Below are 14,320 nucleotides of genomic sequence, written 5' to 3'. Positions count from 1 at the left end.
GTAGTAACAGTAACAGTAAGAGCACAGACTACATACTCTCTGTGCAACTCATGTCCACATTATCAGCACTTGCAATAACTGAACTATGCCGCGTTTGGCCCCATACAAATGTGTAGCTTGTCTTAAGGATAAGAGCCATTTGACAAACTACAAGCTGCTTTACCAATACAAATCATATTAAGGGTATCGACAAGCCAGGAATAACGAAAAAACAAAATGACTGTCATTTTAAAATAGAAAGGGCATTGATTGTTTCCAGTAATATCAAATATAGCTGTCTTCACTCTCCTGAGGGACCACAAACTATTGCACCCTCCATCTTGTAATGCATCACCAGCTTTTTATTATCTTATATTTATTATATGTAGTATAAAACACTGATTGGCTGCAATGCCCAAAAGAAGGAGGCAAAAACAGAGATTTTGCAACAACAATTGAGCTAAAATCCTAAAAATAAAGATCTTCAGTGCCCTGTAATCACACGAAGTATAAAAGTACAGAGTGTAAAGTGAAGGAGCGGTCTTACCTTGCAGCATGCACCTGTACGCAGCCTCGGAGATGGCGTAGATGTGAGGGGGCATCTCGTGCCTCTTTTTGCCCCTGTACATCTCTATGATGGTCTCTGAGTAGATGGGCAGGTTTTTGTAGGGATTTATGACCACACAGAAGAGGCCAGAGTATGTCTGCGGAGCGACAAGACAAACACTTAGTCTACACTGGCAAAGTACACTTCATACACAACATCATTATCACATCTTATTAGCAGAGAGCCTTTCATTGAACAAGACTCACAAAACAAACAACGACACACAAACAAATACAGACATGCAGATTAAAACAACAATAATGAAATACAAACAGTAATAATAAGAAGAACCATAAAAGTCATTTAGATTATGCGAATACAGAGGGAAAATAGCTGCGTAAACAGGTGGGTATTTATGCTCTTTTTGAATGTGGCGATGGAATTTTTTGGTGCCGTATTTTATGGAATATAAGTCGCACCTTCTTTCATAGTTTTGGCCGGGGTGCGACTTATAATTATACTCCAGAGCGACTTATAGGTGATATTATTTGTTATCTTTACATTTGCAACCGCATTTCATACTCCAGTGCAACTTATGTTTTTTCTTCTTTATTATGCATTTTATTGGCGAAAATATGGTATATACATAATACGTCATGGAAGATCTTAACATTTTACAAACAAACTAGCAAATTTGTATGTTGTATGTTTGATTTTCCCTTATAATGCAACAACTGCACAGGGGTAAATGACTTTAATCCGTGGCCTGTATCGGGGTCTTTGGGGCTGTAAAGTGCAGAGTGAGGTGGGGCGGGGCTAATCCTGGACATGTCTGCCATCAAGCACCAGCACAACAGACCACTGGATTAACACACTTCCTCCTCATGTTGCATGCTGGATGGATCAAAAGTGAGAAGTCGATAAAATGTCTAAAATAAAACATAATTTGATTGTCTGTCAGTGGACTGCACTGCGGGGCCCCAGACAGCCGCAAAAGCACTGACCCGAGTATCAGCAGGAATAATAGAGACATGCCCAGTCCATTGTGTGTCCGGCCTCGTGCAGCCGTCTGACGTGACACTAAATACTATTTGGCGTCCAGGTCAGGACAGCAACACAGAGGGAACAAACTTTTGGTCGGATGTTTTATCTTTGTTAGTTAATTGGGCTATAAAAAAATCACAGGATGAGAGGTCAAACAAGGACAGAAAATCTGAAAACAAATCCATTTTTTAAAGGCGCAATGGACGATTTTTCCGCGATTTGAGAACTCAGGCGGAAGTGCGCATGCGCACTCCCCCGTGCGGACTGATACAACACACACGTGCGTTTGTTTATTTGCGCGACGGATCGCATCGCATCTCTCGTCTCCCGTAGATTTCCGTCTTCTTCTGAGTCAGCTCGAACTGTCTTTCTCCGTCTTAATTTTGTCCCGTACACTGAGGGAACTATATTATGATAGATCAATGCGCTTAGACGCGCGGAAACGTGCTGCTCTCATGGGACGAGCCGCACACGGCTGCAGGTGAGCGGTAGGTGTGTTTTATGATTGATACGTGGCAGGACTAATCGGCAGTCCACGCCACGAGGAAATGAGACTCAGATTTGTGCCAAAAAAATCATCCATTCTACCTTTAAGACTTCACAAAATAATCAATAAAACTTAATAATCAACTACATAAATGGCTGTAAATGTGTATTAAAGTTTTGGATTAATAATAATTATTATTGTTTCTGTTCTATATACTAGCTAATATCAGTATTGGTGATATTGGGGGATTTTTTTCATAATGTAGTGTAGATTGTTATTGTTCAGTCCAATATTAAAAAACATATATATAATTTTACACCAATATAAACTTTTATAAACTAAAGTTTATGCACAGTGCATCAGATGTGTAAAGATGTGTGAGCTAAAGATGTGTCAGGTAATGGAAAATAAAATAGCACTCATGCTGAAGATGTATCTTGTTTACCCAAACAATATAAACAACAATTGTATTATGTCCCAGATCAGGGCTCTCCAACCTTTTAGCCTCTGTGAGCTACTTTCACTAGAACAACCCTGAACCGTCAGTTTGCACTTCCATTCATTCACTTTTTTGCATCTTTCTCCGTGAAAATGAGACCAAATAACATCAAATAAAAGACATTTTGTAGCTTGAAACAATGAAGGCGTTGCAAACAGAAACCTAACCAATCTTAGCTGAGTCTGAGACAGCCACTGTTTTGGAAATCTCTTTGCTTTTATCACTCACTATTACCTCCACATTTGTGTTGTTTATTGTTGTTTTGACCCTCATGGTCACCCCCCTGCTATGGTTCCCTGCGTTGGCACCGGGCCAGGCAGACAGATCAGTGTCCTCAGGCCCTGGGTCCACAGACGACTCAGCCTGTCGCCAAATTTAAGAAGAAGATTGCCTCTGAAAATATCTCGATAATCCGATATTATGAGCACAGCGTTTTATTCTGCTAATGCACTCATTCTAGGTAATGTTTTCTACTAAAAAGATGAATGCAACAAATAAAGAACTTTAGTTTAATCAACTGCTGTGACAATGCTACACAATAAATTCTGAGGAACCTTCCCCAAGTCAATGTCCAGAAATTCTCAGGGTCTCTTTTATATTTACTATAAAATAAAACGTTATAATTGTTATTTATCACAATGTTGTCTACCAATTTAATTGTATATCGGACATAAAATAATTAATAGAAATACTGTATTGCTTTTAGGTAGAAGATAAAGCTGACATGGGACAATGTGAAGGACAATTCTGCTTTTGCACTGATCACACACTGTCACTGAATGCAGCCATGGGATTGGCTGATGGGCGTTACATGCAAAAACCCTTTCCACCTTCACACTGAGGAGAAGCTGCTGCAGAAACAGCGACACGTGCCATGTTCAAAAACACATAAAGTCACACGGGTGCTCTTTCTCTGTCCTCTCTGAGAGTGGGTCAAAAGTAAGAGGAGCGAGTCACAGCAGCAATGTGCACGCACTCCTCTCGCTTCTCTAGCGGCTCTAAATGAGCGGAAAACGTCTGTGTTGCAACCACTAGTTGGTTGAATTTAGTCAGATAATAACAGACACCAGGACTGGGGCAACGAGGTTAAAGCCAAAGTTTGGTGTCAGAGGCTTGGGTCCGGAGGCACAAATGGTCAGAGCTGGTTCAACACTTACATGCCTATGTAGATTATTTTGAGCGGGTTAACCGAGTTGAGAGGATTTAGCCGTTGAAAGTCAAGAGAAACATGTAAACATTTCTTTTGCTGTAACAAATCCGCTGTGGCCACAGGAAGTGTGCAAGTGTTTAACTCACAAATTCTTATGTGTTTGTTGTGAGTTTTGTGACTGATCTTGGCCTGTTCCTAATCTGAAAATGGAAACAAACCTCACAGTGAGCTGGAGGAGTCAAATAAGGAAGACATATTATGTTTTTTCAGGTACTATAACGTCAGTAGGTCACCTAAAACAGTCCGGTAATAGAAATGGGACCATGGAATTATTGTTTAGCCCTTGAAAAGTGGCTCAAATAAAGTGGCCTCAAATTGTCACAACTATATTATGTACATGAATGTGGGTGGAGACAGGGGGTAGGTGAAAATAGGAATTTTCTGAAAACTCGAGCCTCAGTTGAAGCACAATAGAGGTCAAACTTAGTAAAACATGCAGGAATCAATCCAAACACAACTTACGCTGATGATAAGGGAACATTATTCTGATTATTATATTATAACATGATTAAAAATGTACAAAGGTGCACTACCTTTAACCCTCAAAGATAGTGCGTGGGATACCTCACAAGCGTATCATTGACAATTGGAAATTACTCAAACGCGATTAATATTGGGTGAATTACATGAAAATGAAAAATATATCTCTGTGGCCTCATTTAAGAGGATGAAGCTTTTCAAGGAGAACAAGAACATGAATTGTGTTACAGTGATGTTGGATTGTCCTCCCACATACGAAGCAGAAGTAGCTGTGTTAATGTTAGAACAACTGAATATATTATGTCATATCAAAGCAGATTGTTTAAAGTTGAATGACGACAGTTTGTTGTTAAGTGCTAGTAAGAATAAAAATAATTGGCATTTATGCAATATCTACTCATATATTGTTAGTTACATAATTGTTGATGGTGGTGGGGGGCTGTTCTAATATAGACTCACGTGCACGGCTGTGGGTCACCTAGACCTGAAGATCGTGCAAAGTCTACAGTTAAAAGGTGATAAGGAATGAAGCTGTCTCAATGTGAATGGTCCGTCGGCTAAAACTGGAACTGCTCAAAACCACCAGATTATTAATTTATGGAACCAATGATGCATAAAGGGACTGTATGGAAAACTATTCATGTGCTTCACTTACGTTGAATATTGCAGAAGCACATTTGGTGATTTATATATAATCTACTCATTATATTTTATGAGCGTAATACCATACCACGGTTACATTCTCATTTATGAAAACATACGCTGCTCTCATCTCTCTGATTTATTTAAATTTGAGGCAGAATTAGGAGAAAACAAATGTATGCTTTCATTCAGTGTAAGACAAGTATTTGAGAGTGAAGAATAAGTGCATTGGTGTCTTTAAGAGGCTGTTGTGATATAAGTATTATGTGCCAAAATCTCAGTATTATTAAGTGACAGACATTGCACTACATTAGCCCAGATGTCGGATGCATAGCCCTGAGCTTAAGTCCATATGGCTCTAGTCAACAACAAAAGGATGTGCATTTGACCTGCACTTCATAATACACTGCGTTGACTTTACTACCACATCAATTCTTCTTTTGACTGAGCCATTAGGTTGATCAGATTTCCATTTTATTTCTATTGATATTGTATTACTATTCTATTTACCGGTACTTTGAGTAGTAACATAAATATATGACTGAGCTACATGCTTCATGCTCATGGACTAAATTAAGTTAGTCTGTTTTAAGGGAGATAATCCCTTGTTTGATCCAGTGTAGTATTAAAGAACCTACATACGGAGCCAAAATTCAAAGGTGGATGTGTGAGGTAATGCAGTATTGGCTGGACGTGTAAACATGCAGAGTCAGGACTGTTGATGTAGCTGACAGTCGACTTTAACGTGCACGCTCAGACCACTGAAAGCTCCTTGTTCATTAGCGAAGCACATGAGGGCTGTAGCTTTGAGGAGGAATCAGATTAAATTATTTGAGATTATATGTTTAAAACACACAGGGAGTGTTATATATAACTATATTTATTATAGGGCTGTCACAAGTCAACTGATTAACTGCAACTATCAATTATTGTAATAAATGCCAAGTCATTTAGTAATCAAATAATTGTTAAATGATATAAACACAGGCTACAAAACATGCCATTTGCTGCGAGACGAGGTTTCATGACTCAGACAGAGCAGTAATTACATTAAAATTACATGGAAAATGTTAATATGTAGTGTTTTTGATTAATACACCAGGATGTCCTCATGCTGCTTCACTTCAGGTTCATCTGGGACAAAAAATATTTTCAAATCTCTTGCCAGGGCCTTTCACATTCTAAACTAGGCGATTAATCAAAAGAATAATCGCTGGATTAGCAGTTAAATTATTGTTAGTTTCAGCCCTAAGGTTATAAGAATAAATACTTTGAATTTATCTTTTAATCTAGAGAGCAAGATCTATATACGTATATTATGTGTGATTCTGAATTGCGTTTTAGTATTGTTATTACCATTTATTTCTATTATAATTAATAAATAATAATTAATTATAATGTCTTATTGTGTGTAATTTAAATGTTAAAAATCGAAAAAGGAAATGTTGTAGAAATAGTAAATATCAAATGGCAAAGAAACAGCTTACACTTTGGGTCAAGCAGGAAAAGAAGCACGACTTCACAAGTTATACTAAAGAACTGCCCCTCTGGCAATCCATGTACGGTTAATAAAACAGTCTCAATTTAGAATTTCTAATCAAAAAGTGAGATGCCTTATGAAAAGAAGAACGTTTAAATAGAAAGAAAGGCCCACTCACACAGTTTTCTAAAATGTAAATGATGGTGATCAGAATACAGCTTCATTAAAGTGACTCAGAACACTGAAGTGAATCGAGAGGGAAGCTATTATTTGCACTGTGTAGGAGTGGAACTGCTACCATCTCACTGAAGGCACAAAGTTATGCAACCACGGCAATAAAAGTAAGTAGCAAAATCATTTTTCATTTCAGCGTTTCCACTGAACTATTGCAGTGACAAACAGCAGCTGCTGTTAAGATTCACCAATCGACAGAGCAATCTCTTGGCTTGAGGCCAGTCTGAAGTGACCACATGGTAAGGCTTACGGAGCTGCACCTTGTTCCAACAAACTCTCACACAGCAGGACATAAATTAATTATGGAAACTTTTAAGAAAACAAAAAGCATTCCTTTCAATAGTTAATGTAGTATAAAAGCAGCTAATGCACACAGGGAATAATTAGTGACATCATCATTGAGGATCATGACCCATGTATTCATTTTCAAAATCTTTTAACCAACACACAGATAAACCAGGCAAAAATAATTCCTCCCACCTGCACACATCACATGAAAGACTAACACTTACAGACAATCATTTCAGAGATTTTCTGAATGCATAATGCTGATTACATAATAAGAGGGAAATAGTGAGTTTATTAGGAGACTGGCGAGTTTTACTGATTTTAAAGTCCAGGCGAAGTGTCCAACAAGTGTATGCCACACGCCTATAATCTGTTGACCTTGTAATTTCTAGTACAAAAGTTTGGATAGCCTTGTAATAGTAGTAATAAATCAGGGTAACGAAGACTTACATAGATGAGTCCAGAGTAGTAGCGGTCTTTGAGGTTGTGCAGCACTGATGCCTCGTTCAGACAGGTCAGCTCGGCCATGTCCTCCACTTTACTGAACTTTGGGGGATTCATCTTCTGAATATCATCTTTGTTAACAATCGCCTTCTTCCCATTTTCGGCCAGCTCCACCACCACCTCATCGCCCCGCTCCTCTCGGACGCTGGCAGCCTCAAAGCCGTTCCTCTCTGAAGGGATCCACACCAGCCTCTTGGCGGTCCAGTCGGCCTGAGCGGTCGGGTTGTAGACCACAGCGCGGTCCACAAACAGGTACCGCTCCGGGTCCTCCTGCCCACTTCTCTGTGACATTTCTGCTGGGAACCTCAGCCACTACACCAGACGCCACCTGAAATCAGAAATGTTTCTATATTTATGCATCACATAAGAATAACTCATCACATGCATTCATAAAGCATTAATAATTATGTAAGTAACAATATATGAGCAGATACTGCATACATGCTAATTATCATAATTCTTATTAAAACAATCTGCAAAAAATATATATAATAGTCTGTGTTATTAAATATATGAATGTATATTTAAACAATGTACTTTGATATTAGATAATAAATAGAAGGAGGATAACATTGTTACTTCTGCGTTGTATGTGGGAGGACAATCACTCTCACTGTAATACTATTCATGTTCTTGTTCTCCTTGAAATGCTTTATCTTCTTAACGGAGGCCACAGAGATATATTTTTCATTTCCACTTAATTAATCTAATATTAATTGAGTTTCTGATATTTATAATTGTCAATGATAAACTAAAAATAATCCTCTTTTCTTGTGTTAAATGGCACTAAAGTCTGTCTTGTTTATGTTCAGAAAATGTATATCGAAAGCTTTTTTCCAAGTTCCTATGATTGTGAATTCTGTTCATTGGCAATGGCATTAAACTTTTTCTGATTCTGATTTGTATTAGTTTTTAATAAAACAAAATACAATTTTATTGAAAAAGGAGGATGATCAAAATGAGAAGAACATTTTAATTTATTTATCTATATCTATTTCGACTGCTACGTGTAATAGCATCGTAATTATTTACACACTTTTCATAACCATACTTGTACATGTATTAGGAGCTGAATGGTTTCCTACTCTGCTTTAGACCTCCACTGACGCATGATTCCTCTGAAATGAGACACAAATGCAGTATGGCTCCAAGACATTTAACCTACAATTGCCACATGCTTTAATTCAGACGGTGGTTAGATGTTTAGGCACAAATGTGGGTCAGGTCACGGGATGTGGGGTCAGAGCTGCTGCTGCCTTGTTGTCACTGCATCCCCTCTGGCAGCTGAACGCCGCTGCTCGCGGGGGGCACGTCGGCCTGGACAGTATACTATCGACAATTTACACATTTAAACAAACAACATTTTAACACATAAATCACGTGTGTTGGCCTTTGTTACAATTGTGGTCGTGATAAGTTTGTTGAATTAGACCTTGGGAAACGTGGCTTAGCGAGACACTATTTTTGACAATTCTGACTTTATGGGATTTGCTGTCTACATCACTGCACTGATTTATCCTAAATGCTGCTGCAGGGGACTATGTTAGCATGTTAGCCTTAGCTCAAAGTTGGCGTGCTGAAGTGTCTCTAACGCGCTGAAAAAGATGCCACAAGGACGATCACGCGTATTAAGCAGCTAAACCCAAACAATAGGTTTTATTAATTAGTCTGCAGTTGAAAAACAGTTACGGACACGCGCCTCACACCACTTTAATGTGCGCGTAAAATAAGTTTAAATTAAAAATAGTGAGCCTTCCCCAGCGCATCATGGGTGTGGGTGGTTCAGAGACGTCTGGGGGGAAATGGGGATAAAAGCTGGCGGACAATGACCACGCCATGACGACAAGTCTTCCACGGGGGATTTAAGAGGATTTACATACAAATCTAGCGTTACAACTTGATTATAAAGAGGTGGTGCCAGTAGGCTAGCGTTAGCAATATCCCCCAGTCCTCCATCATTGAAAAGTCACGGCACAATAATCCGCTAGCTAACATAACTGCTGCTAACCCCGCATCCTCCATTGAAAGCAGACACCCCGGCGGTACTCACCACACGCAGCGGCAAAACAACAACAATCCGCGGGTACTATTTGTAAGAAGCTCCGAGTCCCCCCCCAAAATAATCCGTGTTAGAATACTGTGTGTGTCGTGTGGCCCGCTCTCTCATTAGTGGTACTCCCCAACCATCAGCCCCCGCTCAACCGAACTCTGTTGGCCCGGGCCGCGGAGGATGGATGCGCTCCGCCGACGCGGCGCTGTTCGAGGTCACGCCCACACGCGATCTAAAGGTGGTGATTGGCTGGAAAAGTATGCGACCGGAACACGATTGGCTGGATTTTATTTCCATCCCCAAAACTTTGATCGTTGACTCGTGCCGCACAAACACGCAGCACCTGTCACCGTCTGGTATGGGTTTCCCGTTTAATTGTGAGGATTTTTATTATTTATTTATTTTAAGAATTGTGTTGTTTTGATGTGGTTGTTGATTAATTGATGATTTGGTGCGGGGCCTTACAGTTGGCCCGATTTATTTAATATAAAGGGACCGTCCATACGTTGGCGTAGAACAATGCAGTAGAAATTCTGAATAGGTAATAGATAAAGTGAACTTATATTGGCCACGTTTTAGACCACTTTTGCCCTGGAAGATGGTCTGTGCCCTGAAAGTAAGTGCTCTAAGCCCAAAGCCTAAATAAAAGTAGGCTAGCAATAAGACTTTATTTTTTTATTTTTATTACAAGTACATAAGAAAAAAGATCAACAATTTGGCAAATTAGGTCTTGATTTGAAATTAGTATTGGATGCTGACATACTCGATACTAACAGTAGAGGACAGCAGAGTAAACGTTTTAACAATCATACTGCCACGATCAGGCCGTCAAGGACTCAACAGCCACAAGCCTCCAATGGACAAGTGGTGATTAATTAGCACTTTTGCTATATCACTTGAAACAGTGTAATGGTTCATCCAATTACAATTGCTAATACATTAATAAATAAATAAATATAAATAATAATAATAATAATAATAACAACAACGACAATAATAATAATCATGGAAAGCCAAATAGTTAACTATTAATATGAACATTAAAAAAAAAACATTTGAAAAATATATCATTTGACCCAATAGTCTCCCATTGGTCAGGTATAATCCGTGTTAAGATAAGCTTTGGATGGACATTATAGACTCTCAAGTGACAGATGTCTCTGTATGTTTTTTCTTCTTGTTGTGATGGATGCTGGAGTGACATGTTTTGAGGTGGTGACCTATCCAGATTTCTCAGCCTTGTCCTTTTTACTGCATAGCCTCATGTTCTTTTGTCACCAAACTCTTATTAAACAGCTCATGCTTTACTGCAGATACAGAATGTCAGGTACACATTTAAATTTGTATTTGATTTTACTTGACATCCTTTCCCTAATCGCTGTAAAAATAACAGTGTGCACTTGCAGCAATCGTTTCCATGTGAAATAATTAACTTTTAATTTATAAAATGACTTGGTTTCATCTGCAAAATTATCTATACTAGGTATAGAATAAAGGAATAAATGACATGGCCCCATTCTACCTCAAAGATGCTATCATATATCATCCAAACAGAACTCTTCGCTCTCAAAATGCTGGCCTTCTGGTGGTCCCAAGAGTCTCTAAAAGCACAGTAGGAGGTTGAGCGTTTAGCTACCAAGCTTCTGTGTTATGGAATCAGCTCCAGTCCATGTTAAAGAGGCCGGCAGTCTCTTCATTTAAGACCAGGCTTAAAACACAATATTATAACCAGAGTTGGGGAGTACGTTTACTTGAGTGACTTTTAATATAATACTACGTATGTAAATGTACGATATACAATTATTTAAATTGTGTTTTTACATCACTCCTTCAAATATGGTTTCGATTTTCTATTTTTTGTGGCATAACTTTTGAATACCAGATTGTGTTCATTATTCAAAGTTTTGTCCTTCAAATTACTTTGATTTCAAAATATTCCCCAACACAATGTGTCAAGACAGTTTGAGCATTTCCTGGACTAGGTTACTTTGTACTTGAGTATTATTTATTTTGTATTTTTGAAGAAGACTGATTTGAGTACCATGTTTGGCCACACACCTCTGGTTAAAACTCTATCAAACTGCATGATTGTTTCTGAATCTTTCTATCACACATTTTGCTCTGGGAATCCACACCAATCACCACTGGAGCGAGGTAAATAAAAACTGCAGACCTGGGTCACATAAAAAGATGAGATATAACTCGGCAATAACACCCTTATCATGATAGTTGTTACAGCTCTCAGGAAGGGAGAATTGCAGGTTTATGTGGGGAGCAGAACAGTAATCTTTTCCAGGGGCAGGCTGAAAATACACTCTATTTGAGCAACAAGTCGATATGACATCCTTGTGACCAGACCTACAGTCACGGAGCATGCAGCGTCTGTTTTTGATTCAGTTTCAATTTACCGCTGTGCATTTAATATACTTGGACTTAACACAATAAGCACACAGTGTAGTAGATTTATTGGATCAAAATGTTAACAAACTCCGTTGAAAGAATCCTTTGACTTGGAGAAACAGGACTTTTATAGGTATTTACAAATAAGGACTTATTATAACAAGACAAAACCACTGTACCCCTTTGGCTGAAAATTTTCAAGGCTTTTAAATCAGAACTTTCAAGGGGAATAATATATAAATTGCACCAATGCATTCATAAACTGGACAGCTACTCCACTAAATATATAAAAATAAATTTACTTTGTTTTGACGGACAAAGAGTGTGTACATCCCAGTGGAGAACCACAAAGTCTCATGTTTGAAGGGAATTTCATCGGAAAAATGTGTCATGTTTTTTCATAACACCATATCAAATTGCTCTTTATTCACAAGGAAATGCTAACTGTTGAGGAACTCAACAGTTGTCATCAAGTATTTTGGGACTGCCTTGTTGTTAAAAATATTGGACTGAAATTAATAATTCACAGCAGACTGTAGAACTACAGTATGTATTTGGGCCTCAAAACCCTTGCCACGGATAATAAATGGATAGCTTTGGAATATACTCCTGCAGCAGGAAAAAATGCCATAGCAAAGAGGTAGCTGACCTACGATCAAAGACTGGACTGACATAGTAAAAGACATCAAACAAATGGAGAAAATTACATTCGGACTTAATTTGAAAATGGACATGTTTGACAGACTTTGGATTAAATAGGACGCGTATGTAAGACAGCCTGTCTTACATGCCATAATTGTATCTATGTACTATTAGTGTATGGTTATTAAGATAAGATAAGATAACCCTTATTTGCCCCACAATTGGGAAAGTATAATAATAAAAAAACAGATAAAAAACTTGTTAAAAAAACTCTTATTTTTATCAAGAGTATAAGAGGTTTTTTATAACACTCTTATCTACAGCTGTTTTATGGACAGGATGATTGACATTATGTCACAGTATTCCACATGATTATAAAAAGCTGAATGACACATGTTTAGGGCTAACAGTGTTTGTTATAAAGTCTGACAGCAGCAGGAAGGAAAGACCTGTGAAACCTTTCCTTCACACAGCGAGGGTGGATCAGTCTGTCACTGAAGCTGCTCTCCAGAGTGGACAGAGTGTCCTGCAGGGGGTGAGACCCATGGTCCAGCATAGAGGTGAGTTTAGCCAGGACCCTCCTGTCCCCCACCTCCTGCACCGAGTCCAGAGCACAGCCCAGGACGGAGCTGGACTTCTTGATGACTTTGTCCAGCTTCTTCCTCTCCCTCTCTGTGATGCTGCTGCTCCAGCAGGCCACACCGTACAGGAGGGCTGATGCCACCACAGAGTCGTAGAAGGTCTTCAGGAGTGGCCCTGTCACTCCAAAGCACCTGAGTCTCTTCAGGAGGTAGAGCCGACTCTGGCTCTTCCTATACAGTGCGTCTGAGTCCAGTCCAGTGTGTGGTTCAGATGAACACCCAGGTACTTGTATGAGTCCACTCTCTCAATGTCCCTGGATGTTCACTGGTGAGGGGGCAGTGGGGTGGCATCAGCGGAAGTCCACCACCATCTCCTTGGTCTTCCCCGCGTTGATGAGGAGGTGGTTCGGCTAGTCCTCTGTGCTCCGCATTGTCGCCGTATTAAATTATTAGATGTAGATGTCTCATCAATGCTATTATTTTCCAAGTCCTAAGCTTTCTAACTTTCAAAAATATTGCATATACAGGATCTGCAGCAATGTGGTTGTTATGTATAAAATGGTGACGTTAAGTAAAAAGGAAAATCATAATCTATAATCAAAATATATGGATTTACTTTTAGGCCTATATATCACATGATGGTTGATGATAGGTAAGTATAGGACCTCTAATAAAATCGAACAACCAATGCAACATAGTTTAAAGGTGGCTGCACCTGCTTGGAGATGTTGTTGCTTTGCCTGGAATGTTCCACATGTATGGCATTGGCCTAACATCTATGTTGAGAAAAGAAGTGGCGGTCCCCCCAGCTGAAAATGTGCGCAAAAAAAAATGTGTGCAAAAAAAAAAAAGGAGCTGAGGACAGTGCAGAAGGAGCTGAGGAGGAAGATCAGGCAGGCGGAAGCCGGCTACAAGAGGAGGATGGAGGAGCAGCTGCAGCAGAAGAACATTCAGGGAGTGTGAAGAAGCCTGAAAACCATTTCGGGCTTCAAAATCCCCCCTGCCCAGACAGAGGGGGATCTACAGTGGGTGAATGATTTAAATGCTCACTTCTTGAGGTTTGATCGGTCAGCCATGGACCCGCTGCAGTTTGCATATCGGCCTGGCATCGGAGTGGAGGACGCCGTCATCTCCCTGCTGCACCGCTCTCTCTCTCACCTGGAGAAGCCGGGCAGCTTTGTGAGGATCCTGTTCTTCGATCTCTCCAGCGCCTTCAACACCATCCAGCCGCTGCTCCTGAGGGACAAGCTGGA

At 39.5% G+C, this 14,320-nt stretch overlaps 1 protein-coding gene across 3 annotated transcripts in view; it reads right to left on the bottom strand.

The window, feature by feature from the left end:
- Window positions 1-9,571, bottom strand: part of LOC140377946 (myosin-10-like) — a 35,759-nt gene extending 26,188 nt beyond the window's left edge. For 2 of the 3 annotated variants that reach the window (XM_072463570.1, XM_072463568.1), the window contains exons 1-3: window positions 9,445-9,571; window positions 7,341-7,722; window positions 527-683 (exon numbers count right to left, since the gene is read on the bottom strand). In XM_072463570.1, coding sequence (XP_072319671.1) covers window positions 527-683; window positions 7,341-7,685 — 502 coding nt within the window. In that variant the 5' untranslated portion in view covers window positions 7,686-7,722; window positions 9,445-9,571. The remainder of the gene's footprint in view (window positions 1-526; window positions 684-7,340; window positions 7,723-9,444) is intronic. The other variant, XM_072463569.1, reaches the window with a different exon arrangement.
- Window positions 9,572-14,320: the final 4,749 nt, after the last annotated feature.

Source organism: Eucyclogobius newberryi, unplaced genomic scaffold (genome assembly GCF_026437365.1).
Source record: "Eucyclogobius newberryi isolate DKJ021-1_F unplaced genomic scaffold, fEucNew1.0.hap1 SCAF_4, whole genome shotgun sequence".
NCBI lineage: Eukaryota > Metazoa > Chordata > Actinopteri > Gobiiformes > Gobiidae > Eucyclogobius > Eucyclogobius newberryi.
This window is presented reverse-complemented; position numbering and strand designations above follow the sequence as displayed.